The sequence below is a fragment of the Canis lupus genome, chromosome 17, assembly GCF_011100685.1.
Source record: "Canis lupus familiaris isolate Mischka breed German Shepherd chromosome 17, alternate assembly UU_Cfam_GSD_1.0, whole genome shotgun sequence".
In the NCBI taxonomy this organism is placed as follows: Eukaryota; Metazoa; Chordata; class Mammalia; order Carnivora; family Canidae; genus Canis; species Canis lupus.
Genome location: NC_049238.1, coordinates 2,134,250 through 2,162,070, shown reverse-complemented (window position 1 = coordinate 2,162,070; position 27,821 = coordinate 2,134,250). Strand labels below are relative to the sequence as shown.

The window sequence follows — 27,821 nt, the reverse complement described above, 5'->3', positions numbered from 1 at the left end:
ACCGAGGGCTCCGGGGCTTCCTGCCCCAAATCTGCATCGGGACTCTGCTTCCGGGCCCTCCTCACCCCTCCAGGGACGAGGTGTCCCTCCAGTGATCCCTCTGGGCTAGCTTGCCCGCTGGCGCACAGCGCTCCCTGAACCCCCCCCCCGCCTGCCCTGCTGCCCCTCCGCCCTCACGGCAGCATGAGGAGAGCAGGGGTCTCGGGGATGCCCCATGGCCAGGTGTCGCCCTGGCCTCCCGCCCCGCATCTGGCTGATGCACCTGGAGGGTATTAACAGGTGCTCACATCGGCATCCCCTGGTCCCTGCAGCACGCCCCCCCTCCCCACTGCAGCACACGGAGCCACGGAACTCGGGTTCGCTGGCAGGTGTGTCCTCTCAGCCGAGCTGCACGCCCCCCAGGCTTTATCGCGCAGCCACCTGCTAGTCCCAACCTGTCGCTTATCTCATTCAGAACTGAAACGGGGACTCGCGCTGCTTGTCTCCTGATAGCCCACACCTGGCACGCCACACCCCGACCTGATGGCTTCCCCGGGGATGAGTCCCTCCTGAGACTTTCCCAGTTCTGGCCGACACACCGATTGTCCCGGACGGCAAGCCCTGGGCATGGCAGTCACTCTGCCTCCCTCATCAGCGAAGCCTCCGCCCGGCTCTGTGATATACGATGGGCCCAGTCCCTGTCCCGCCCGTGTTCTGTCCCAGGCGGGCCGCCCTGGGGCTCGTGCAGCTCTGGGGACCGTCCTCACTCGGCTCACGCAGGACTGATGTTTGCACAACGTGGAGACACTGCAGAAGCAGGGCAGAGTGTGGCAGGGGCAGAGCCGGGAGGCCCGAGGGCAGACACCAAGTTCCCCCCACCCTCCCCTTCCCCCCAACTCGAACCCACACCAGAGCCGTCTTCCTAAAACACAGATCCGAGTACGTTACGTCCCTTCTCAAAACCACCAACAGGCGGAAAGTGGTTACAAATGACGTCCCGTCCTGAAAGCCGTCCTCCGTGGGTCTCCTCCTGGAGCCCAGGTGTTCACGGCCACCTCCTCACCTGAGTCTCCAGGTTGCTCCTCCTGGGCCCCTCGCCGCTGACTCTTGTCTCCAGTGACCAGGACCTTTTCCCCATCACAGGGCTCGTCTGCCTCCCCGCCGGGCCGCCCCCCGCCCCGCGAGAGCACACGGGTGCCCCCCGCCCCGGTACGCGCAGCGCTGCCAACATCTAGGAATTCAGCTCCCTGCGATCCTCCCCAGGCGCTCACACTTGGTGAGGGCCTTCGCCGGCGTTGCAGATCCCCCAGTGAGATTCCCACAACTGATGGTGGGGCCGAAGGAGGGGACAGTCCATAAAAACTTAAGTAAACAAAGTGAAAAGGCAAAGTGAGTGCCAACAAAACCTAGAAGACCGGCTGGCAAGTCGCTGTCACCTTCGGCCACCGCCCTGAGGGCTCCATCCGGCCTCCCGTCGGAGGGTGGGCTGACACGTGCTTAGCGCACATTCGTGGCCCTTAAATCTCTGGGTACTTCACCTTTCTTAAAAAAGGAAATTATTACAACAGCAATGCTTGGAGACACGTGGATAGACCAGCGAGAAACACGAACAGAATGAGCTCGCCACGCACCACTCCTCTCCCTGAGGCAGGAAACAGGAAAACTACACCCTTAAAAACAGGACTTTCTAGGACTGTGACCTCACATGGCTTTTGTCTCTCTCAGATCATCAGAAAATCCCTCAAACACCATGCTCTGCTCCCCAAGATTCTGCTTCACGGACGATCTGTCGTACTGTCCCGCGCGTCTCGGCCAGTCCTGGGGGGGCAGGCGCCCCGAGCTCCGCCGTGGTCCCTGTGGCGGGAGCGTCCAGAGAGCCTCCCTAGCGCCTGGGTGGCGTGAACGCCCCAGCCCCAAGGATGGGGTGCCCTGGGTCCTGGAAGACACCACGTGGGTGTTACTGGAAGGAACTTGGGCGGGTCCCTCACTGTTCACACCCACACCCAGGGAGTGGGGGGCAGCGCAGGAGACCACAGGAGCCGTCGGTGGCAGGGTGCCTCTCGGGCCCGCTGTCTCCTAGCCAGCTGGGCCTCCTCCTTGGGGCCGAGCCCTACGTGTGCCTCTCAAGCACGAAGCTGCCTTCGAGCGCTGGTGGTAGTGGGCAGGGCCCGAGGGGGCTGTCGGCCGTGGGTCTCCAGGGACCTGCAGAGCGGTGGCCCTGCTGCAAGGACCCAGGACCGTATCGCCATAAGCCTCTCCCCCAGGACTTACACACGTTCTGTACTGTCTGCACAGGGAGCCCGATGTCCTCTCCCACGCTCTCCCCTTTACCAGGTGTTGATTTGGGACGGATTAGCCGTACACAGTTGGAAGGGACGAGGCATTTCTCTAGCGGGAGGGGCTAACATCCCACGAGTCCCGTTCATTCCCCCTCACTGACACACGGCCCTCTCCTCCCTCAAGGAAGCGAAGGACGCGTGGCCGGCGTTCACCCCTTGCTGCCTCCCTGCCGATCACGTGAAGACCCACGGCACAAAGCTTTCTGCCTGGATGGCATCTGGGCTCATTCTCGACCCAACAAGGAAGACACACGTCAGGTACTTGGTGCAGGTACTTGGATGTCTTTGTGGCCATTTGAGGGAGGGCCGTGGATGCTCCTGGCTCTCCGGCACCTGCGTCCACAGCGGACGTCACCCCATAGCAGGAGAGGAAGCAGCAAAGTCATGCCTCCGAGGAGAAGGTCCCCGGAGGCGTGTGTTAGTCAGGTCGCCTTGCTCCTGGGCCAGGAGGAGACTCCTGGGCCTCGCCCCCACACCCCACACACAGAATGGGACGCAGTGAGGTGACGGGCGGGCTAATGACATCACCCCACAACGTGTCCGTGAATTTAACGTTTACCTTGAACACACGCAACTTTTACTTGTCAACTATACCTCAGCCAAGCTGGAGAGAACAACAAGACACCCGATTGAAAGGACTTCAGGAAGCTTCTCGGGGCACCTGGTGGCTCAGTTGGTTGAACGTCCGACTCTTGGTTTCAACTCAGGTCATGATCTCCGGCCTGAGCCCTGCGTCGGGCTCCACCCTCAGCACGGAGTCTGCTTGGGACTCTCTCTCCCTCTCTCTGCTCCTCCCCCCACCACGATCCTTCTCTCTCTCTATCTCTCTATCTCTCTCTCAAATACATAAATAAACCTTAAAAAAAAAAGGAAGTTTCACTACTGGAATTGTCCCACGGGTGTGGACAGACTATGGCCATCCAGACTAGGGGACAACACTGCTGATTTTTTCATCGCGGGGTCTGGAATGTACCCCTGCAGCCCCGAAACATCCCACGTGGCTTCTGCATGACCTGGGGCCCGTCCTGTTCACTTGCTGGAGGACAATGTCCTACACGGAGCAGGGTTCATAGAGGCCTCATCCTCTTCCAAGAAGCCCACTCCGGCCCGGCTCACTGAGGCCACCTGCCTGTCCGCCCCTGGCTGGAGCCTGTCCTCGCCGACCCCATCTGCCCTCACAAGGGCCTGGTCCCCGGGGATGTCCAGCTCCGTCCTTGGTGGCGGTCATTCTCATCATGGGTCGACGGCCCCTAGATGTAAGTCTGCTTCCTCCAAGGTCTCCTTATGGAGAATGCCGACGGCATTCCCGCAAAAGGCCCATTTGGCAGAGACCGGGCCCTGGGGCCGGGTCCTTGCAGTCGGAGCAGGAAGGGAAGGGCCACGTTTGGGGGCAGGGGAGGCAATCGGTGTGAGTCCTGAGCAGGACGCCCAAGCTCGCCAGCCCCCTGTGGGGCACCTGCCCTGTCCCTGTCTCAAGGCTTTTTAAATCCCTTTTGAACACGAGGCCCACACTTTGATCTTGACCTGGGCCCCTGGACTTGTGGAGCTGATCCTGCTTGGGAATCACAAGGTTTGGAATCTCTTGGGTGTGCTGCAGAGAAACCCGGGGAGATGCGGGTGTGCTACTTGCCCACCGGCTGGTGCCCACCCCACGTCTGGTCTGCAGAGCAAGCTCCACCTGGAGGGAAATTATAGGCAAACCAACCAGAGAGAGCCTTTGGGTTTTTTTTGTTTGTTTTTTAAAGAAAGAATTAAGAGCTCTCAGGAACGAGTGTAGGAGCCCTGGCTTCACAGCTCTATGACCCAATTTGGCAAACCGCTAAATGTCCTTCTCTGCAAAATGTGCCAGATGAGATCGTCTCATTCTGAAAGTCATTTGAGGCGGCGTGTGCGGTGCTTGGAACAAACGTCAGTGGCCCTTATGGGGTCCCTGTGGGCTGAGGCGCACACAAGCGGCTAGCTTCAGAATTACAGAACCCCTTGGCCAAAGGGAGTGTAGACATTACATAGTGCGGCCTTAATTTTGCAGACGGGGAAACTGAGGCACGCAGTGCTCAGACCCCGAGCTTTCAGCCACACCAGCACTCAGGCCTCAGACACCCTCGGGAGGCCTGGTCCAGGTTACCTTTGAGTCCCGGGACGAGAATGTGCAGGGAGCAAGCGTCTTCCGCCGTCTGCTGAGGACATCCCAGTGGAAGCAGCCACAGGAAGGCCAGGCCGATCAGAGCCAGGTCCCTCTTCATCACGAGAACCTGCGGGACAGTGGCTCCTGCACGAAGGAAGGGGACACAGTGGCAGGAGCTTAAAAACCGGGGCCAGGGCACGGGCAGCTGTCGGGGCCTGTCTGTCCCTCGTGGGCCCGCCTTCGCCTCCCCTGCCCGGCCACCACCCTGGGGCCTCCATCCTGACGGCGGCCACCAATCCTCACCCCTGCTGCCCTGTGGCTGATACTCAGCACGCACGAAGGCCCACGTGTGGGCCTGTGGAAGCTATGACCCTACACCCAGAACAGACGGGAGAGCCGCCCAGCTCCCCAGCACAGGCCGGGCCCCCGTGGCCCCGGGAGCCGTGCTCCGCGATCGCGTGTCTCCCGCGGCTTCCGAGCAGGACTGCGCACAGGTGTGTCCGTAACAGACGGTGTGCAGCATGCTTGGCCTCGAGCTTCCCAAGGCACCGGGTCCGTGCACCCCGTGCTGAGCCCCACCTGCTTTCCTCAGGGTTATGCTGCGGGGCTCACCCGTGTCGCCACGTACAGCCCTGGCTCGTCCATCCTCTGTCATTTAGCTCCAGTGGGAGTGCGACGGGGACAGAGCCAGAAGGCCCAGGAGGACACAGCTGGCCCCGAGTCGCCCCAGGGATGGGTGGCAGCCCCCAGAGACCCAGCACCTGAGACTTTGATGATCAAAGGTCAGCACATCGCTCCCATCTCACAGGTCAGGGGACCAAAGATGAGGGAAACAGCTTTACCCCACTGGTAGGTGGGAAGGTGGGGTCGGGCCTGGGCCCCCTGATGCACCTCACCTCTCCCTTTGGCTCCTGCCAGCCACCGGAGCACCGAGCACTGAGCACCTCCTCACGTCCTGAAGGCAGTGGGATTTTACACTGTGTTTATTCACACTTGATAGAGAAAGGAGCCGCTATTTCCTACCAAACATGGACACGTGGATCTCCTCTCATTCCCAAAATTGCCTCGAGGGCCGGGCTTCTCACTGGAACGGTGGATGGAGGCTGGACCCGGACCCCAGCACTCGGCCCACCTGCACCTGCACCCGCACCAGTGAGCCACGCCATGGAGAGGGAAAAAGGGATGAGCTTTGGCCCTTTCGACCTTCCCCGGTTGCTGGGCTTTGTGTCCCGTACTGGCAACTTGCTGTGGAAGCAGGTGACGTGAGCGCACCTGCAGCTGGGAAAGCGCCAGGGGCCCCGCAGGGTGCTGGAATGGGTGGGTGAGCAGGAGTTCACACCAGCCACACCTGGAGCATCATGTTCTCCTGCTACGGGTTTTCATGTTCCATGAGGGCTCTTCACGCCTAAGGCCCACGCGGGACTCCTGGGGCCAGTGCCTGGGACCCCGGCCGGTGCGGCTCACGGCCCTGCCATCCACCAGGGTCCTGAAATTCCTAACAGTCTCCGGACAGAGGAGCGGCCAGGCGTCTCGGCTAGTGTGTTCTAACTGTAGGGAACTTAGCTGCGGCCTGAGAAGCAAACGTTTGGGTTCTTTCCAGAATGTAGCTCTTTACAGTAATGATAATATAATGTAGGTCAGTTGTATCTCAATTTTGGGACGCCTGGGTGGCTCTGAAGTTGAGCATCTGCCTTCAGCTCAGGCTGCGACCCCGGGGTCCCTAGATCGAGTCCCCCATCGGACACCCCTGCATGAGGCCTGCTTCTCCCTCTGCCTGTGTCTCTGCCTCCCTCTGTGTGTCTCATGAATAAATAAATAAAATCTTTTTTAAAAATTGCATCTCAGTTTTTAAAAAGTCACAATAAACATTTGATCCACCTACATTTGAGCTCAAGCCTGTGGATTCTTGCTTCTTGGTATTTGTGGATGCAAATGGGGCTTGGATTTTTTAAACATCTCTGGTGTCAAAAGCTGACACGGGAGTTTGCAGCTAGAAGGGGTGCGGCAAGGGGCAAGCCCCTCCCTGCGGCCCTGGCCGCTCACCATCCCCGCATCTCCTGGTGAGCGCAGGCCAGGCCTGGGGGGAGCCCCTGCCTGGAGTCCTGGCTCTTCTCTGTCCTCCAGGGAGAGGAAGTCCGCTTGTAAACGGAGAAGCTACAGCCCCTCCAGGTCCTCTGTAAGAACCCTATCTCCATCTCCCAGCCAGAGACCAGGAGGTTCCCACCCTCCCTCCAGCGCAGGAAGCCAGAATTTCCCAGGGGAAATTCAGTTTGGAAAAATTAGTAGAACCTCATCGTAAGAATGAAATACTCCCTGTCTCTCAAATAAATAAAATCTTTAAAAAGAGAGAGAGAAAGAGAAAATGAAGTAGACAATTAAAAATAATGTGGCTTGAAAAAAATAAATAAAAAATAAAAATAATATGGCTTGGGGCACCTGGGTGGCTCAGCTGTTGAGCATCTGCCTTCAGCTCACGTCATGATCCCAGGACCCTGAGTCCCACATCGGGCTCCCTGCAGGGGGCGGGGGGGGGGGGGGGCTGCTTCTCCCTCTGCCTGTGTCTCTGCCTCTCTGTCTCTTGTGATTAATAAAGAAAATCTGAAAGAAAGAAGAAAGAAAGAAAGAAAGAAAGAAAGAAAGAAAGAAAGAAAGAAAGAAAGAAAGAAAGAAAGAAAGAGAGAGAGAGAGGAAGGAAGGAAGGAAGGAAGGAAGGAAGGAAGGAAGGAAGGAAGGAAGGAAGGAAGGAAGGAAGGAAGGAAGGAAGGAAGGAAGGAAGGAAAGAAAAAGAAAGAAAGAAAGAAAGAAAGAAAGAAAGAAAGAAAGAAAGAAAGAAAGAAAGAAAGAAAGAAAGAAAGAGAATGTGGCTTAATTTGCCAAACTTCTAATCCTAGGTTTTCATTGAGCACCTGCAGCAGGGCCCCCACTTACAGCCAGGAGAGCCACACTGGAAGCCCCAGGGAGCTCCGCCAGCGGCAGCCCCGCCCGCCCAGGTGCTCACTTCCCGGTGACAAGGGCTCTCCCCAGGGCGCACCCGGACGGCGCCCACACAAGGAGGAAGAGGCCTTTCCCTAGAGGGAGCTTCCCGCAAACTGCCCGTCCTCTCAGGGGGCAGCCAGGTTTCTCAAGCCCGTGGATGAGCTGGACCCGCAGGGAAGGCCCCCGCTCGGCTCTGCCAGCAGGGATCGTGTCCCAGCAGATGGGAAGTCTGGTGGGGGCCGCGCGGGGCCTTCCCCGCGGTGGCTTTTAAATTCCTAAGTCCCCTCCCTCGGGCCTGGAACGAGGGCCAGTTGTGAGTGCCCGCTGGGCTGGTAGGAAGGGACCCATCCCCGGCTGTGGCCTCGGGGCCTGCTGAGCCGATGGAGGTCCGGCCTTGGGTCCCCATCACGCGGTCCACGCAGCCCCACACACAGATGGCAGGCACAGCCTACCCCTGCTGCCCGGGGACGAGCCGCACGGCCACCTTCCACACCTTTCACACGGGGGTTCGGGCAAACGCTGCCCCCCCTCGGAGCCCTCCCCGGGCCTCGGGTAGCGGGCAGCCCTCATGCCCGGCCTGCGTCAGCCCGGGAAGTTCCCACCCGGAGCTCCTGAACTGATCAGACCTCGGAAGTCTAGTGCCAGGTTCCTTTGGCCAATTGCACCCTCCGGGGGGACCCGAGAACAGACCTCACATGCGCCCTCCACCTGAGTCCTCGCCCTGGCCGCGTCTGGAACCTCCCAGCCCAGCATATCCCCGCAGACTGACAGGGCCCCCCTGCTCCCCGAGGCGGCCAGGGCACCGGGCCAAGCGTCCCTACCTGCAGCGCACACCAGGCGGAGGGGGCGTCCTGACTGTCGGGGACCCACGGGGACACTGCGCCCCGGAGCCGCATGGCTGCTATTTAGGGAGGCCGCCGAGCCCCACGGGCGGCGAGCGTGGCCTGGGCTGTCAGGCTGCCCAGCAAATCAGCCTGGCGTCTGCTGTGTTATCTGCAAAGTGCTTCCTGTTTGAAATACATCCGCGGGCCTGCGGGAGGGCGGCGGGGGGTGTGGGAACCCTGAAGCAGCCGGGACGCCCTTGCAACTCTTCACCCCGAGCACCCCATCCCGACCCTGCTGTGGCTGTTCTGCTCTGCTCTTCTCCTTCTGAGAAAATAAGCATGAGGATGGTGGGAATTGAGGAAAGCGGGAGGAGCGATCATCACCACCCCGTGTCACTTCAGGCAGAACCACCTGTGGCTCACACGCTCCCTCCACGCGCCCCGTGCGGGGGGTTCCACTTCAAGGCATTTGCTTCTCGTCCCCCGCCTGTCGAGATTGAGAGATTGAGCCCATGCGACGCCCAAACTCACTGCACCCCCAGGGTTTCGGGTCAACGCAGCGTCTCTCTGTGGTGGGCGGATCTGGCTTCTCTGTAGCCTGGCTCCTGCCCGGGGAGGGGAGGGGGCCTATTTTTTTTTTTTAAAGATTTTATTTATTTATTCATTAGAAACATAGAGATAGAGAGAGGCAGAGACACAGGAGGGAGAAGCAGGCTCCATGCAGGGAGCCCGATGCAGGACTCGATCCCAGGACCCCAGGATCACGCCCTGGGCTGAAGGCAATGCTAAACCGCTGAGCCACCTGGGCTGCCCAGGGGAGGGGGCTTCTTTAAGAAAGATACACACATCTATCTTTCTTAAAAAGCTACGTTCAAAGCAGCGTTTTTATTTAGGCTGAAAACACAAGTCACGACATGACAAATTTTGTAAAAACTGTCAGACCCCACACAGGTCACAAAATCCATGGAAAAGAGTGGATTTTTTTTTTTTTATTAAAACCACCTCATAGGGGTGCCTGGGGGGTTCAGTCGGTGAAGCGGCTGCCTTCGGCTCGGGTCATGATCCTGGGGTCCTGGGATCGAGTCCCGTGTCCCACACCCTGCTCAGCGAGGCGTCTGCTTCTCCCTCTGCCTCTGCCTGCTGTTCACCCTGTTAGGGCTCTGTCTCTCTCAAATAAATAAATAAAATCTAAAAAAAATTAAAAATTAAAAAAACATCTAATAGCATAAATAAATCTGAAACTTAGACCCAATGAGCCACTTCCTGAGAAAAACACAACCCACCACAATGGACCCAACATGAAACAGAGGACATAGTAGCCTCGTAACAATTAAGGGGATTGAATGTGTAACTTAAAAACTTTCAGGAAGGAAACTTCAGACCAGACGATCTCACAAGAGAATGCTACCAAACTTTTAAAGAAAAATTAACACCAGTTTTTACACACCTCTTCCAGGAGAAAGAAGAGGGAGGGACATTTACCAACTCACTTTATGAAGTTGGTATTACCCCAGTACCAAAACCAGAGACAGTACAAAAAAAAAATTATAGACCAATAACCCTCATGAGTGTAGATGCAAAAATCTTTATAATGTTAGCAATAGAATTGAGCAATATATAAAAAAAGAGTTATAAATTATAAGCAAATGGACTATTTGGGGGATGCAAGGCTGGGTCAATATTCAAAAGTTGACCAATGCAATCAACCATTCTTTGTTAGCACACACAAAAAATCATATGATCATATCAATAGGTACAGAAAAAGCATTTGACAAAATTCAACACCCCTTATGATAAAAAAAAACTCTGGAAAATAGGGATGCGGGTGCTTCCCCAGCTTGATGAAGAGCATCTATGTTAAAAACATACAATGAGGGATGCCTGAGGGTGGACCGAATGTCTACCCCCTAATATCAGGACCAGGCCAGGACATCCACTGGGACCACTTACTCAATGCAGTGCTGGGAGTCCCAGCTGGCGCAAAGAACACGCAAAGAACACAGGAAGGGACAAAAGGCACACGGGTCTGAAAAACACAGAACAGCCCTTTGTTGCAGGTGACGTAACCGCCTGCTTGAGAATCCCAAAGAGTCTACACAAACCAGAACCAAGTAGGAGCTCGGTGAGGCTCAGAGCACAGCACGAACGTACAGAAATAAGCGTAGTTCTGCAAGCTACATGAACACTTAGGCTCTGCAATTAAAAATCATTTACAATCAGGCAGCCCGGGTGGCTCAGTGGTTTAGCGCTGCCTTCTGCCCAGGGCCTGATCCTGGAGACCCAGGATCGAGTCCCACGTCAGGCTCCCTGCATGGAGCCTGTTTCTCCCTCTACCTGTGTCTCTGCCTCTCTCTCTCTCTCTCTCTCATGAATAAATAAATAAAAATCTTTAAAAAAATCATTTACAATCACTCAAAGAAATGAAGTGCCTCGGGGTAAATCTAACAAAACATGTCAGGATCTAAGTGCTGAAACACCAGATGCCGACCAAGACAGTCACAGCAGCTCTCAGGAACCGAGAGACACGTCGTGCTCCCCAACAGGAAGGCTCAGCGTAGGGAAGACACCCATTCCCCCCACAGTGATCCACAAGCTCAACACCCCTCCTATTAAAATCCCAGTAAGAAATTTTATACAGCTAGAGACAGGATCATTTAAAATTCATATGAAGGGCAGCCCGCGTGGGCTTTAGCGCCGCCTTCAGCCCAGGGTGGGATCCTGGGGTCCCGGGATCGAGTCCCACGTCAGGCTCCCTGCATGGAGCCTGCTTCTCCATCTGCCTCTGCCTCTCTCTCTCTCTCTCTCTCTCTCTGTGTCTCATGAATGAATAAATAAAATCTTTAAAAAAATAAATAAAATTCATATGAAAAAGACAAAGGAAGCAGAACAGCTAAAAACAATTCTGAAATGAAGAATAACGTAGGAGGAATCCGTCTGCCCAGTTTCAAGGCTTTTATACAGTGGGATTGACCAGAAAACCCACACAAACATACCCAACCGATTTAAGGGTTTGTTTTTTTTATTGTGATAAAATACACGTACCATCTAACTTATCATCATATTCACTTCTGAGTGTGGAGTTCAGTGTAGCAAGTACATTCCTAATGTCTCATGGCCCCACCATCCATCTGCATGACTCTCTCCACCTTGTGTGGCTGAACCTCTGTCTCCACACCAACTCCCCACTACACCCCCACTGCAGCCCCTGGCCACAGCTACTTGACTTCCTGTGATTTTGACTACGCTAAGTATCTCATGTGATTGGAATCCAACAGGATTTGTCTTTTCGTGACCGGCTTATATCACCAAGCATAACGTGTCAAGGTTCACCCGTGTTGGAGCTGGTGTCAGAACAGCTTAATGCACCTAAATCATAAGGAGTACAGCCCCAACTGCACTTCACCCTTAGCCTCACTCCCTGCTCAGGGCCATGTGGTGATGCTCTGGACATACTGTCACAGTGTGGGCCTGGGGGCGCAGGGCACTGGCTTCTGGGGGCAGGGGCAGGGATGCAGCTAAACATCCCACAGTGGACTGCACAGTTCCCACCACGACAATAACCAGGCTCCAAACGGCAAGAGTGCTCACACGGGAACCCCATAGCCATATCCCAAAGATGCCCCTGGCTACTCCAACGCCTCCTGACCCCAGGCCTGAGACAGCTGTTGTAACTGATCACGCACCACGTTGAGTGTTGCACCCCCTGGACCCAGGCTGAATGCCAGGGGGGTGAAGGCCCAGCGCCTGAGCACCCAGGTGACGGTGAGGACAGCTCAGTCCTCACAACCAGCCCGCCCTGCAGGGCACTAGTACTCCAGTTGGAGCTCAAGACACAGGGCCGGGAACAAGGGCATTTATTTGCCCGAGATCACACAGTTAGGGGGCATGCAGGGTCCACCTGTCTCCCCAGAGCTGTGCTTTCCGGGCTGCATGGAGCCAGCAGACGGGGAACCTACCTGTCCATCCTCTGGTCTCACAACTGACCTAGGGCACTGACTTTTTTTTTGTCCTGAATTGTTAAGGCCTTTTTTTTTTTAAGTGCTAAAATCCAATAATTACTCTCGGTTATAGAACAAGTGATAATATTATACTAACTTACCTGTCTCCAGTCGATTGTAAATTTGAACCATTTTCAACTAGAAATCATGTTTACACCCGCCTCGCAAATAAGCCCCGAAAACTCAGGAGAAACCAGTCGGTACTTCTGCCTGCAGCCCTTCTCTGGCTTCCTTCCCTCCCTCTTTCTCTCCTTCCCTGTTTTTTTCTTGAATGCACAGACCCACGCCGCTGGGCGCAGGCCTTTCCTGCGGAACCGTGACCCTCTCAGGCAGCCTGGCCGCCGCGGTGGGTCAGGATGAGAATCTGGCTCGGCTCCCGGGGACTGTTTACATTTCTCAGAGATAACGGAGAAATCTGCTCCCAAGAGCCAGATCAAGCCCACTTGTCTCTGGATGGGAATCTTCCCTGGAGGTCACCCAACCAGGCCTCCGTAGCTCTGGATACTTTGTCCCTGCGGACGTTAACCTCGGCCACCTCCCTCCTCCTGTCCAAAGGCCCCGTCTCTCCAGAGCTCCCTGACCGTGCAGAGCAGCACTTAGGCCTCCCTCCTGCAGGCGGGGCTCACGTATCCCATCCTCTCGAGTACATGGGTCCCCTGTGGACCCCGTCCCCAGACGGTCAGGGAGTCCCCCACAGGTCAGAGCCAGAGCTCGCGGCGCCCACCCGGAGATCCAGCTCTGGCCTCACCATAGAGCTCGCCAGCAAGATGGATGTACATGCCCACGCGGGGAGGCTGTGACGTGCCAGTCATCTGATGACATCATACCAGGCAAGGTCATTAGCACACCCAGGATCACAGGGCCTCGAACGTGAGCGTGCACCAGAACCATCCAGACCTCTGAAAACAGACCGCTGGGCCCCCCACCCCAGACTTTCTGAGCCGGTAGGCTGGTGGCAGGACCTGGGCACTGCCGTTTCTCACCAGTTCCCAAGCTCTGCTGGGGCTGCTGGCCCAGGGACCAGGCTCTGGGGACCGCTGCTTCCGACACAGGGTCGCTACAAGGCCTTGAGTTGGGGTAAGCGCCTGACACGCGGGGACACTCACGAATCACGTGGTGCCTGTCCTGCACCTTCTCACACCCCACCCCCCGCCTTTTCAATCCTTGGTCACCCCACAAGACCACACACTCTTGCTCCCCCCCGGGACCAAAAACCAACAATTTAATGCCTGACAGCAGGAGGGCGGACCTGCCGGGACGTGGCACCCGTCTCCACAGCAACCCCCTTGGAGCAGTAGCAGCAGCCACGTAACCGCACCATCGGGCCTGTCATCGGGGTCAACAGTCAGTGAATAGATGTTGAGTTTGGGGGAAGTGGATTTTCGACTACGTAGAGGTCAGTGGCCCTAGCTGTGTTGTTCAAGTCAACGTATTTTTCTCTTTCAACAGCAAGTTTACTAAGAAAAATTGTGGTGACGACGTTTAGCACATTAGTCTCCAAACTATTCCGTTGTGCACCCCGCAGTCGAGCAGGTCATCTCCAGTATGCGTGCGGCCACTAACATGTTATAGAATGCACGATAGTATGAGGAGCACGCACATGGTCATAAAAACAGAAGTTTTAAATGCGCAAAAGTAAATACTAATTTTAGTGAAAGCCATGTGATGGAATTTTTTAAAGCTTGGTTTAATGTCTTGTGATATAGCAACTTTAAAAAATGGTTCTTCATTTGATATTGGATTTTAATAAATATCACTGCTGAAGGATTCCTAAATAATAACACGTTCAGAACTTGCTTCAAAAATCTCCAGCAGGGGCGCCTGGGTGGCTCAGTGGCTGAGCATCTGCCTTCGGCTCAGCGTGACCCCGAGGCCCCAGGATTGAGTCCCGCATCGGGCTCCCCACAGGGAGCCTACTTCTCCCTCTGCCTGTTTCTCTGCATCTCTGTGTCTCTCATGAATAAATAATTTTTTTTTAATCTTCCAAAAAAAATCTCCAGCAAAACAAGGGGGTGGAAGCAGATTAAACACAATCCATAAAACAGCAGCAGCTTGAGCTGGATGACGGGCACATAGCTCATGACACGACTGTTACACTTGCGTAGGTGGATCAATGGATTCTCAGAAGACCCTTCAAGACATGAAAATGCAAGCATATCACGGGCTATGCTTCGTCTTCAGCAGTCGTGCAGCTACATTTCTCAACGACCAGCATTCCCCATCTATCCTGGCATTCTGGTCAGCTTTTTTTTAATATATAGAATTTATTTATTCATGAGAGACACAGAGAGAGGCAGAGACACAGGCAGAGGGAGAAGCAGGCTCCCTGCAGGGAGCCTGACGCGGGACTCGATCCTGGGACCCTGGGGTCACACCCTGAGTCCAAGGCAGACACTCAACCACTGAGCCACCAGGCCTCCCTGGTCATCTTTGTTCTTATAATTGGCAACTGTTGCATTAATTTCTAACAAATGCATTCTAAGTCAACTGAGTCTTTATAAGAGTTTTAGATGGATTTGAGAATATTCTATTTCCAAGTTTTCACAGCAGGCAGATTTTGCAGGTAACACATCTAAAATGAAAGCATTTCTCCTTGGCCACCTTCAAGTATGCTTATTCCTTAACACACTAGTTTCAAAAGCAAGTGTTTCCTCACAGAATGCTAAGCATTTCTTTTCTTGGGACATGGACTTTTTATTCTAGTGTCTACTAGATATATAACCAACAGCCACTTGGCATAATAGAAAAATCAAAATTCAGAATATTGTTTAAAAAGAAAAATGCGGGCAGCCCAGGGGGCTCAGCGGTTTAGCGCCGCCTTCAGCCCAGGCCAGGATCCTGGAGATCCGTGATTGAGTCCCACGTCGGGCTCCCTGCGTGGAGCCTGCTTCTCCCTCTGCCTGGGTCTCTGCCTCTCTCTCTCATGAATAAATAAAAATATAAATAAATAAATAAATAATAAATAAATAAATAAACTAAAAAGAAAGATGCCTTGGGGCATCTGGGTGCTTCAGTCCATGAAGCAGCTGCCTCAGCTCAGGTCATGATCTCAGGGTCCTGGGACCGAGCTCCATGTCGGGCTTCCTGCTCAGTGGGAAGCCTGCTTCTCTCTCTACCCCTACCCCCTGCTCATACTCTCTCAAATAAATGAACAAAATCTTCTAAAGAAAAATGGCTGGGATGCCTGAGTGGCTTAGTGGTTGAGCATCTGCCTTTGACTCAGGTCATGATCCCCGCGTCCAGCTCCCTGCATGGAGCCTGCTTCTCCCTCTGTGTCTCTGCCTCTCTCTGTGTGTCTCTCATGAATAAATAAAATCTTAGAAAGAAAAATGCCTGGGTCCATGTACCTGTAGCCCTTTCTCCCCAGCTTATGGGGCTGGGGCAGCTGAGCCCCAAGGCCTACCACCTGCAGCTTCATGAAGCACATACTGAAAATCCTCAGCACTAGTCACTTCTTTAAAAAAAATCAGTATCTTGTTTTAGATGCGTTAAGTGATAAAGTCCCATTTCACAGATGAAAAGTACAGGGTGACCCCCAAATACCGTGTCCTCGAGACTACACTCAAGTAAAACTAGGGATCAGCCTATAGCTTCTCACGTTTCTGGGTTTATGTTCATCTGGTTGTTTTCTGAAGACCTAACGGATGCTCAACCTCGTCGGAGGACAGGAGGCCTCCTGCAAAGGCGCAGAAACACGCAGAAACACGCAAAGAGCTGGCTCGGTGTCCGGGCGGAGGGGAAGGGCCGAAGACAATCCCACTTTACCTGGCTGGGAGGCCCAGGCAGCAGGAGCCACGCGGCGGGTGGACTCCTCTGAGGACAGGCGAAGGTCCCGCTGACTGGGGAGGTGGGGGGGAGCCCTCCTCCCTCTGACCCAGGGCTCCAGCTCCCGAACGGGGGCAGCATGAGGGCGGGCAGGTCCCCACAGCTAATACACCTGCGTCTGCGCCCCACCAGGCTCACGGCCCCTCTGGGGCTGCCCCGCTCACCTGGCAGGGAGACTCGCCTCCCAGGCTTATTGGGATCCAACCTCTACACAGGACACGTGTAGGGTCAAACACACTCCTCTGGGCTGCTCCAGGGCCCCCACAACCACCTCACCCCTCTTGCCTCAGGTTAGGACCTGAAAACTCCTTGCTCATGCACCACATAGACTAAAACGTCTCATCCTACTCACGCCTCACTGCTCAAGTCCATGAACGCATAAGCTCAGGGGTTGGGAAAGAGGCAGGGGCTGCCGTGGGTCCGTCTCCCGGCGACCTAAGTACACTCACGGCTTCTGAACTGTACGCTACAAAGGATAAAATGGTAAATTCTGCATGTGTGTCTTTCACAAAAACATTCAGTGAGAACACTACTTCACATTTTGCTCTTGGAAAAAACTTTCTATCACGTAGTTTTCAAAACTGTTCCCGGCCTGATTCCAGGTGCTTCTGTCCAGCTGGACTTTCAGGCAGGCTTCCCGGAGACCAGCATTCGGGTGGAGCACCCACGCTGGCACTAGGATGTAGGCTGTCACCCTCTTGTTCACAGCTCTGGTGCCGTGTCCTTTAGGTCGAATTGTCAAAGTGCCCATACTTGGCCGCTTGGGGCAATTTCCTAGGATTATACCTATTAGAACATCCCTGGATACAAGTCTATCCCTCCTGTGCATTAAACTGCACCCTCTCTGTTCACAATCTTCCCGCCCACGCAGGGGCTACTGACACGGACGGCTGTACAACCACATCTCTGAAATTTTGAAAAACACACTAAAACAGAATACTGTGAAAGTTTTATTTAATCATTTTTTGTTTACAACTGGAACTCTGGGAACTCAAAGTTAACATCCTTGCCCGTCAACTTCTTATAGACCCCAGAAAAGGTTTCAACCTACGAGGAAAGAAAAGAATTCATCAGACAAAGGCAGAGAATTCCGATTCTGCCCACACTGCAAAACCCGACCTTCCCTCCAAAGGGAAGGGGGTGCGTGTGGTGGCACCCCGAGGGCTGGCGCTCTGCATGCGGACCCTCCCGCAGGGCAGCTGCACCCTCACCTTGTGCTCCACGTTGTTCTGCTGTGCTTTGTCCAAATGAACCTTTATGAGCCGGCTGCCGTCCAGTTTCACGCGGATTCTCTTGCCCACAATTTCACTTGGGAAAACCAAGTCCTCCAGGATCGCGTCGTGCACCGCTGTCAAAGTGCGGCTGAAAGAATGTGGTGACACAGTAAGAAATCTAGGAAGGCCCGCCCTCCTGAGAGCCCCTTTAAAGTCAAAAGGGTAAACAGCAAACCACAGGTTTCTGAAACCAAAATCACACCAGCTTTCAAGAGACCGCATCGGAGCCACTGCCAAACTAGACAGGGTGGCCAACACCCTGGTGAGGTACTTCCAAGACCCTACGAGCCATACACACCCCAGGCCATTCCAGGTGATCATCTCCAGGGAACGGGGGATCGAGGTCTCAGGTTTACCTTCACTCGACTTCTTGACTAAACCGCTGCAGCAGCCGCTCTACTCCTCACTCATCTCCAAAACCATCCCTCTCCAATGTTGTCAAGTTAATCTAAAAACCTATGCGATCCCACAACTTTTACTAGGAAAAGCTCCTTTGAGAGCGCTCCACAGCTCCCAAAATACCTGCACGCGCGCTCCTCGTTCTCTAGGATGGGATGGAGCACTGCCCTATCACCAGCTCCGGGAGGACAGCCCCTCCTGGGCCCCCATCTTCACCCCGTCACACAACGTGAGGCCGTGACCTCACCCTCCTGGTAGCACTTCGAGTTCACAACCTAACTGGCTGCCCGACAGCAACACGGTTCGACGAACTCCAGGCCTCTCGGGGATCTGCCGTGTACCCCGGGAGGCCAAGGAGAGGGAGCAGAAATAGTTGTTCCCAGTGTTACAGAGCTCCCCTGCATGCAGCAGGAGTGCGTCCAGGCCGCCTTAGCCTCAGCAAATGGGATACTAAGCTCCATTCATCGAAGTTCCCACACAAAGCACACGTGGCAGGGCTCCCGACGCCTGCTCTGGGGCTGCAGAGCAAGCTTAAGGGAACCCACTTCCCATTCCCAAGGCCTTCGTCACCTTCCAGAAAGCAAACGACACAGGTGGCCCAACGGATCACTGCTACCCAGTAATCCAGCCTCCTCCTCCAGCACTAGGAAGGCACATGAATGGAAAGTTTGTCAACTGTGTCCTTTACAACAAATCAGAATGGCATCAAAGCCAGCTGTGGCGCATTCTCTCAGATGCCAACATCGCCGCTTACAAGAGGGAGCGATGGGAATGCAGCTATGCCTCAGAGAAAAGGAACGGAAACCCTGCTCCAGACTAGACACCAAAAAAAGTCACTCTCGGGGTTTCATCTGTGTAGAAAGCCAAGTCCTATGGAAGGAAAGGAAGTCTGAAGGCAGTGGGAAGCGGCGGCACCACCACGCCTGCCGCCCAGACCCTGGCAGTCAACAGAAGGCCTCGGATGTGGACATTAGGTCACCAGGAACACAGCGAAGTCATCACCTGAGAAAACGTGGAGAACACGCGTGGGAGGAGGGACAACTGGGGCTGCCGATGGGGGGCCGTCCTTCATGCTCAAGTACACACTCAGGCTCCAACAGACTAGATGCCCTTGGTGACCTCCTGTATTTCGTGTCTCACAAACTGCACACCACCGAAACAATCCCTCAATTCTTACTGCTCCAACTGCCCATGAAAAGGTTCAGCGCACGGAGCCGTTCGTCTCAAGCTCCAGAACCCTGCACCTGCCCTTCCAGCCTCCCCTCCACTCCTCTCCACAGCGACATTGGCCCGCTGGTGACCCGGCACGACCTCCCGGCGGATGACAAGCCCCAGCATCGCCATCACTGGCTGCAATCGCATTCTCCAAGCCTCGCGTCTCTCCTCACCCCTTCAGGAATAAAGGGCAGACTCCATGAGCAGGCTGCCTGCCTGGCAGTCAGATACCACACTGTTCTTCCCAAACCGGTCCCTGGGGCAGGGCCTGCGGGGGTCCAGTAACCCCACACCTCGGCCCAGAGCAAGGAGTCAACAAGGCGCACGGAGTTCACGCCGGACACCCTGAAAGCCCAACCAGCTCAGAGCACACGTCCACCAGCGTCCACGACTGCAGCAACGTGTCACCCATCCTGTCAGCACCAGAGAAATCCACCTCATTTCTTAACCTTAATTCACAGTAAAACATGAAATACAGAGCCTCCCAGCACCCCTGAGCCACCCCAACAACGCCCCCGCTGCTCCTCGCCCCGCCCACAGAAGGGGAGGCACAGTCTCATGTTCTGCGACAGCAGGGACCTAGGTCTGTACCACTGTGTCAACACCCCGAGCTCTTGCCTCCAGAACTAACTTCAGAACGCTTGCAGTAATCACAGAAGAACCAGCTGCTCAGTAAAAAGTGCCACAAAGTCTTCCTAAACAATCAGTGTTTAGTTTCGGAAACCTACCACAATTACAAAACTACGTGAATCAACGGCGCTTAACAAACAGGCCACAGTACGGGTTTTTTTAAAGTAGGCTCCCCACGGGGCAGCACTCCCGCGGCGATCAGCGGTCCGCGCCCCCGCCCTCCGCAGGGAGGGCGCCCAGGCACTCACCTCCTCGGGCGCTTTTGCTTATTTTTTGTACGGCTTTTTCGAGTTGGCTTGGGCAGAATTCTCCTCTGTGAGAGAGAAATGACGTTGGAGAAAGAAAAACTTTAAGCGGGCAGGAAACTGTCAAGCTGCTTTAAAAACAACAAAAAAGGCAAGAGAATCCATTCGGGACTCGTGGAAGTCCAGCAACCCAGAGCAAAGCGGCCCGAGTCCGAGTCGCGCGTCGGTGCGCGCCGGTTCCTGCCTCCACCACGGCCGCCACCGCGGCGGTTGCCACAGGGAGCCCCTCACAGGGAGCCCCTCACGTCGCCGTCGAGGCGCGCCCTCGGCCGCCCTCAGCTGTTCCCCCAAGCGCGGCGAGAAGCCCCGACACCTGAGCAATGAACACCACGTGCTTCCCGCTGAACTTCTTCTCCAACTCCCGCACGAGCCGCACTTGGATTTTCTGGAAAGACTTCAGTTGAGGGACGGGAACGAAGATGATGATGGCTTTGCGGCCGCCGCCAACTTCAATCTCCTGGAGGGGAAGACGCCGACCGCACGCTGACCGCCCCCGCCCCCGCCCCCGCGCCCGCGCCCGCGGCTCGGACACGTGCAGCCCAGCAAGGCCGCCGGAGCCCCCGGGGAGCAAGCGGGCCTCACCTTGGCCGCCGTGATGTTCAGCTCCCTCAGCTGGGCTTTGAGGTCGGAGTTCATCTCCAGCTCCAGGAGAGCCTGGGGGGGGGAGGGGCTCAGCGGACGCGGGGGGGCGGGGGGGCGACCCGCCCACGTGCGCGGCCGCGGACACTCGGGGGCTCCCCGCGCTCGGGCGGCTCCGACCTCCCCCCGCCGGGGCCCGGGGTCGGGGTCGGGGTGGGGGGGACACCCCGCCGGCCCCCCCGCGCCCCCTCACCTGGGAGATGCCGGACTCGAACTCGTCCGGCTTCTCGCCGTTGGGCTTCACGATCTTGGCGCTCGAACTGAACATGGCCTCGTCCTGCGGGCACAGGGCGCCCCAGCTGAGCGGCCGCCGCGGGTGCGGCCCCCGCAGGCCCCGCTCCCCCCGCCCCGAAGCCATCGGGGAGCACCGCCCGGGGAATCGGCCGCATCCCCGCCCGGCGAGCAGCGCCCGCGGACGCTGGGCCGACTCCGAAACCCGTTCTCCTCAGAGTGGGCGGAAAAGTCCGGCGGAGGCCAGGCCGCCGACATACCTGCGTGAGAGCGCCGGCTTAGGAAGAGGCCCGGGTCTCGCGAGAGCTCCTCAAATCCCGGCGGCGGAGCGGAAGAGGCGGGAGCAGGAAGAACCACCGAGGAGCCGTGGGAGCCTAGAGAGCCCCCGGAAGAGGCTCCTCCGCCCTCCGCGTTTCCTGTTCCCGGTGGTTGGCGAGCGTTGCCTGGGGCAGCTGCGGAAGTTCCGGGCGGGAGCCGGGCGGCCGGGGCCCGCGAGAAGCAACTCCGCCCCGAGGAGAGGACTTGGAAAAACACTTTCCGAACCCGAGGCGGCGTCTCGCTTCCCCGCGGAAGCCGGGGGAAAGGAGCGGGCTCGGATTCCAGGTGTGCCCAGAGGCCCCGGCGGCACGACGTGCGGTAGCGCCGCGGAAGCCAAGCGCTTTACGACTAGATGTGCTTTCCGGGCCGTAAACACTTAGCCCTCGAGTCGGGTCCGCGGGCGGGATCTGGCGGATGGGGGGTGTCTCGGGGAGTGGGGAGCTCGGGGTTCCCGAGGTGGGCGGGGGCTGGGCAGCCGGGGTAACGGGCGGGGGATGGACGGCTGGCTTAACGGGCGACGGGGTGGACGGCGGGGTAACGGGCTGGGAGGGATGGACGGCGGGGGTAACGGGCGGGGGGGTGGGCGGCGGGGGTAACGGGCGGGGGGGTGGGCGGCGGGGGTAACGGGCTGGGAGGGATGGACGGCGAGGGTAACGGGCTGGGAGGGATGGACGGCGGGGGTAACGGGCTGGGGGGTGGACGGCGGGGGTAACGGGCTGGGGGGTGGGCGGCGGGGGTAACGGGCTGGGAGGGATGGACGGCGGGGGTAACGGGCTGGGGGGTGGACGGCGGGGGTAACGGGCTAGGGGGTGCACGGCGGGGGTAACGGGCTGGGGGGTGGACGGCGGGGGTAATGGGCGGGGGTAACGGGCTGGGGGGTGGGCGGCGGGGGTAACGGGCTGGGGGGGATGGACGGCGGGGGTAACGGGCGGGGGGGGGTGGACGGCGGGGGTAACGGGTTGAGGGCTAGACAGCCAGGGTTAATGGACAGGGTACTGGGCTTGGGGTCAGGGGGGGACAGGGCGGGTTGGTAACAGGCTGGGGCAGGGGTGGGCCCCCGAGGTGGTTTTCCCAGTGGGGCAGAGCCTGACCTGAAAGCCAGCACAGTTGGTGACAGTATGGCAACAGTAGCACAATACAGAAAACTACAGATCAGTGACAGTGGGTGACAGTGGGTGATGGCACAGAGCTACCGCGGGGGGACCAAGGCCCGTGTGCTGCAGAAGTGCCCACGTCTGTCCCAAGCTGTGGGTTCAAGGTCCCGTGTAGAGGTCGACTCCCCTGCCCTCGAGAGGAAGCGGAAACACAGTTCACAGTAACGCCCATGCTCCTACTCGGCTAGTGCTGAGCCAGGTGCTGGTGGTTGTGGGACGCAGAGTCTGTCCTCAGGGAGATACCTGGGGTGAGGAAGACCTCCGTAAACGGTGCAAGTGTGTAAGGACGAATGATGCGGAAGACCGAAGTAAAGTGAGTAAGGGTGACGTGGAAGTGTTGGGGTCTGCGGCCCAGGGCCAAGAAAGAACTCTTGAGGCCTCTGATGCCAAAAGGTGGTTTTAGTGAAACTCAGGCAAGATCCGCCGGGCAGAAGGAGCTGTGCTGAGGTCCTGAGGGGCTGGCTTTCTACTTTGGGGGGGGGGGGGCAGCACAGACCTCCAACGGTGTTTTCCAGGATCCTGAGGGGCTACCTGGTTGGGAGAAGGTCACTGTTAGTGTTTAGTGTCAGCTCAGTCATGAGACCCCTCAGAGGGGTATCTGTGGGGCGTGTGTTGGGGGATGAGCGCCCACCTGCATCTGGGGGGTAGAGACCGGAGGTTTCCAAAGGATCCTGGGGTTCGGGATGACATTGCCTCTTGCCCTTAGCAAGTGTCCACATGGGGGCATCCCAGCCCCCAAGGAAGGTCAGTCTGCAACCTGCTTCAGGGACTTTGACATTTGGCTTAGGGAGGAAATTTTAAGTTTTCTTTTGCCTTTGCTTCCCACATCCAAGGGGACCAGGAGGATTCATGCATTAGAGGTCGGGGGAGTGTTTGGAAGAGAGGTAGGAGCTATGCCCCAGGGAGAGGAGCGTTCCAGGCAGGGGCAACTTGTGCTGGACACTCTGGCTGCGGCCACGGGATTTAATCTGGGTGTTCAGTGTCCTCACCTATCAGGTTCGACTGTCACTGTCCCGACGGACCAAGCATGGAGAGGTGCTGACAGTATTACGCTAGGCCATCCCTAAGATTTCTGTCCATCTTTGCTAAGCTGCAGTGGTGTTCATCTCAGATTTCTAAAGTAGGTGTGTTTTGCTAATGCTAAAAAAAAAAAAAAAAAAAAATTTAAAGGCCAGTATCTCCTTGGAAAATTAAGAGTCAACTTGACACTTACTCCAGAAGGAAAGAAAAGTATAGCTGCTCCTCTGATCTTACCTGGGCCGCTTGTCCTGAATGCACTTGATGAACCATTTCCGTTTCCGTCCTGTACGTGCCAGGCCTTCGTCCCTGCCCGTTCTGCCAAAGTAGCGCAGCGGGTGGGGGTATTGAAGGACATTCTTGCTGGTTTCTGGTACTTGTTGAACAGGAACGGTCCGAGAGCACAGCTTGCCTCCTCCCCATCTCGGGGAACACGCCGTCCCGTCAGTAGTATGGTGGTAGCATTAGGTTTCTTTGCAGGATGTTCCTTATCGGGTGGAGGAAGATCTCCTCTATCCCCATTTTCCTGACAGTTGTTATCTTGACTGATACTATGTTGGATGCTGTTTATGAATCAATTAACAGGACCATGTGAGGTTTTCCTCTTAACGTGTTTGTTAATCTGGTGAACTATGTTAATTGATTTTCAAGTACTGAGCCCGTCTTGAATCTTTGTGACAAACCCCACTTGGTCATGGAATCGCATTCTCTTTAATGTTGCTGGGTTCCATTTACTAATATCTTGTTGATGACTTTGTCGCATCTGTGCTCATGAGGGTCACTGATCTGTAGTTTTCTGTATTGTGCTACTTACTGTTGCCTGGTTTGGGTATCAGCCCCACACCAGCATCATGAGAAGTATAGAGCGGTATTCCTTCATCCTCGGTTTCCCTGAAAACATTGTGTAGAATCGTTAATTCTTCAGGCATCTAGTTGAATTTGGCCATGAAATCATCCAGGCCTGAGATTTCCCTTTTTTAGGGGTTTTTAAAATGACAAATTTAACAGTTACAAGGCTATTAAAATGATCTGTTTCGTGTTGGATGAGATTTGGTAGTTTGTGCTCTCAGAGGAGCTGCTCCATTTCATTTAGATTGTTGAATTTATGTGAGTAGAGTTGTTCATCATCATCTCTCACTATCCTTTTTCTGTTCCTATTTATTTATTTATTTATTTATTTATTTATTTATTTATTTATTTTTTATGATAGTCACACAGAGAGAGAGAGAGGCAGAGACACAGGCAGAGGGAGAAGCAGGGAGCCTGACGTGGGATTCGATCCCGGTTCTCCAGGATTGCGCCCTGGGCCAAAGGCAGGCGTTAAACTGCTGCGCCACCCAGGGATCCCCTGTTCCTAACTTTTTAAAGTAGATTTCACAGAGAACTTTCAAATCAACATAGTATCGTAAGCCTGATGGAATATGCTGAATTTTTAAAACTGGGAACCTGAATGAGTCAGGAATGTAATGTGGCCTGTTATTCACTTACTCTTTGACAACTGTTGTGTGTGTATTGTTACAACTCATGACTGCTCAGATCTACTGTTTATCAATCAACCTGCCAGTATTCTGCTTTGATGTTCAGACTGTCTCACTCTGAACAGTTTGGCCAGCAAAACTTGGTGAAGATTTTAAACCATCAGCTCCTTTTAGATGAGTTTCTGTGCCCCATCACCTCCGTTAATCTAACCTCTTGCTTTCTAGCACAAGGTGTTCCAAGCTCATTCTGGACAGTTCTGTCTCAGACATGGGATCCACCTTTTCTCCAAAAAGCCTTGGTTCCTTTTATTGAAAAAATGGTATTGGAGAGCAGAATCTTGGCACAAGGGCACCTCATGGGGATCCTCTTGCCTCCTTGATCTTAGTAACTAGCATGATGATCTTCAGTAGGTGTTCTTAAATTCATATGATTGATTTACTAACCCTCGTGTTTATCTATAAACTTTACAGTCCTTTCTAGGAGAATAAAAAATGCCATAAGTCACAGAATCGACTTACATACCTCTTACATAACAATCTCTTCCTCCGGGATCCCTGGGTGGCTCAGTGGTTTGGTACCTGCCTTCAGCCCAGGGCGTGATGCTGGAGACCTAGGATCAAGACCTACGTCGGGCTCCCTGCTGCGTAGAGTCTGCTTCTCCCTCTGCCTCTGTCTCTGCTTCTCTCTCTGTGTCTCTCATGAATAAAATATTTTAAAAATAATAAAAGAAAAAAATTGTCATGTCCTGAATTCTCCACTATGCATTTGTCATTAAAACACAAAATTATGGAACGCCTTGGTGGCTCAGTGATTGAGCATCTGCCTATGGCTCTGGTCATGACCCCGGGGTCCTGGGATCGAGTCCTATATCAGGCTCTCTGCGAGGAGCCAGCTTCTCCCTCTGCCTGTGTCTCTGCCTCTCTGTTTCTCATGAATAAATAAAATCTTTTAAAAAAATACAAAAAGGGATCCCTGGGTGGCGCAGCGGTTTGGCGCCTGCCTTTGGCCCAGGGCGCGATCCTGGAGACCCGGGATCGAATCCCACGTCAGGCTCCCGGTGCATGGAGCCTGCTTCTCCCTCTGCCTGTGTCTCTGCCTCTCTCTCTCTCTCTATGTGACTATCATAAATAAATAAAATTAAAAAAAATAAAAAATAAAAAAAATAAAAAAAAAAATAAATAAATAAAAAAATACAAAAAAATTATATTCTTTAAAAATCAATGTTTCTGGGGTGCCTGTGTGGCATGTGCCTTTGGCTCAGGCCATGATCTCAGGGTCCTGGGATCAATCCCCACGTGGGGCTCCCTGCTCAGCGGGGAATCTGCTTATCCTTCTGTCCTCTGCCTGCCACTCCCCTGCTTGTGCTCGCACTCTCTCTGCCAAGTAAAAGATCTTTGGGGGGAAAAAAATCAGCGTTTCTCCAGCTTAACGTGCAAAGGAATCACCTAGTGATCACTGTAAAAATGCAGATTCTGATTCAGACGTTCTGGGCTGGGCTCAATATTTTCTAGTTCTAACTTGCTCCCAAGGACACCCATGAGACTGGTCCAGGGACCAAACTGAGTGACAAGATCCCGGATGTAGAGAGGACTTACAAAGTAACAGGAAACTAAGAAAGCTCCCTTACAGCATGAAGGTAATGAATTACAGAATCTACGGTTTTATCCTGGAGGGACCAAGAGACCCAACCTGGGTAGTTCTGGCCCAGGAGAGAGTACCGTTGGGGTGGGGTTGCCGTTAGCCTAGATCTGTTCTCATTCTCTCTATATACATACATATGGTGTAAAGTCCCCTATTACAAAGGACCCTATGCCGGGAACGTACAATGTCCGCGCCCAAGGCAGAAAGCTAGAGGTCCCACAGAGGGACCCCAGACTGCAGAGCCCTTCCTTCCACACCACTGCTCCTGGTGGTAACGATTAAGGGGCAGGAGGAGAGTTACTGCAGAGTCCTTGCACATAAAACAAATTTATGGACCTGTCTGGCCGATCAAGAATTAATGGATTGGATTTAGCAAAAGGTTGTCTCTCTCCCCTCCACTTACAGCTGCCAGGTTTTTATGATTATTATTACACAGTGGCCAGTAGGGAGCAGGGGGATGAAACGAAGGTGCAAGCCTGCGGTGAATGTGGAAATCGACTGCATGTAATGAAGCAAGGTCACTGGCTTCTACTGGAAGGTTTCAAAGTCACTCTTCCAGTATAACTATCTGATCTGTAGACACGGGTGATCCATCATATCAGGTGGATGAAAGGTGTCTGCTCAAATATTAATATTTAAGATATAGAGAATTCACTTGATTTTTATTATACATAAATGGATAATTTGCTCATCTTCAATATATTTCATCAAAAGCAACACCATTGTCTCCTGAATCTTCACGAAACATGCACAGGATGAAAAGTAACGTGACATGGGGAACACGCTGTGTGTCAGGCCAGATTAGAGGCTGCACACGGCTGTGTCCACAGCTGCCACACACGCCGTCCTTTTCTCCAGTTTCCAATGAGAGAACAGAGACCTCAGCGACACACCAGATTTACATGGCCATGGGTCGTAGAGCTGGAACCTAGAGCGCGTGTGAGCTGCCTGGGTCAGGGCGCGGGGACAGCAGGAGAGCTGGGGGGGTGGTGCACACACGGGCTGGTACCCCTGGGTCCTCCAGCGGGCTCATCCCGTGCACCCCCGAGGTCCACACCCAGTGTGCCGAGTCAGCACCCCAGAACCCCACCCCCCAGCCAAGGGCCTCCCATCCCCCACCGAGGTCAGGGCAGCTGATTGATGGAGCACCAGAGCTCCGCAGGCCTGATGCCCCTCAGGTATCACACTTTGCTGGGATTGTTCTTGGTGACGGGTCACCTTTAGGTCAATAACAGAAGTCCATTGTCTGTGGAAGGCTGCAGCTGAGATGCCCTTGGCTGGGTAATCATGTTCCTGGGGCTACGCGGGGGCATTTTCTACAGCTCTTCAGGCTGAGGGGGCCAGGCTGGGATGATGCCCCAGGACCAGGAGGAAGCTGGAGTGCCCGTGTTAGGGGCCACTGAGGGGGGGGGCAGGGGCATCCCCAGTATGCTCATGTCAGTGGCTTACCAGC

At 54.9% G+C, this 27,821-nt stretch overlaps 2 protein-coding genes across 6 annotated transcripts in view; both read right to left on the bottom strand.

The window, feature by feature from the left end:
* Positions 1-12,594, bottom strand: part of COLEC11 (collectin subfamily member 11) — a 33,348-nt gene extending 20,754 nt beyond the window's left edge. The window contains exons 1-2 of one of the 5 annotated variants that reach the window (XM_038560689.1): positions 12,343-12,594; positions 4,444-4,587 (exon numbers count right to left, since the gene is read on the bottom strand). In XM_038560689.1, the coding sequence (XP_038416617.1) occupies positions 4,444-4,587; positions 12,343-12,373 (175 nt within the window). In that variant the 5' untranslated portion in view covers positions 12,374-12,594. Of the gene's footprint in view, positions 1-4,443; positions 4,588-8,240; positions 8,431-12,342 lie in introns of those variants that run through there. The other 4 variants (XM_038560690.1, XM_038560686.1, XM_038560687.1 and 1 more) reach the window with 4 other exon arrangements.
* Positions 12,595-17,003: 4,409 nt separating this feature from the next.
* Positions 17,004-21,389, bottom strand: RPS7 (ribosomal protein S7). Its single transcript, XM_038560685.1, has 7 exons — positions 21,020-21,389; positions 20,722-20,805; positions 20,472-20,543; positions 20,203-20,346; positions 19,833-19,897; positions 17,278-17,428; positions 17,004-17,113 (listed from the first exon to the last, which is right to left on the bottom strand). Exons 2-7 carry the CDS (start codon positions 20,794-20,796, stop codon positions 17,036-17,038), a joined length of 585 nt encoding a protein of 194 aa, XP_038416613.1. The 5' UTR covers positions 20,797-20,805; positions 21,020-21,389; the 3' UTR covers positions 17,004-17,035.
* Positions 21,390-27,821: the final 6,432 nt, after the last annotated feature.

Bases quoted from the DNA above. Each gene is read 5' to 3' on its own strand.
- RPS7 (XM_038560685.1), bottom strand. From the start codon at position 20,796: ATGTTCAGTTCGAGCGCCAAGATCGTGAAGCCCAACGGCGAGAAGCCG. The intron at 19,898-20,202 runs GTGTCGGGGCTT...TCTCTCTCACAG, and splicing joins ACGTGGTGTTCATTGCTCAG to AGGAGAATTCTGCCCAAGCC. The intron at 17,429-19,832 runs GTGAGTGCCTGG...ACATTCTTTCAG, and splicing joins AAGCAAAAGCGCCCGAGGAG to CCGCACTTTGACAGCGGTGC.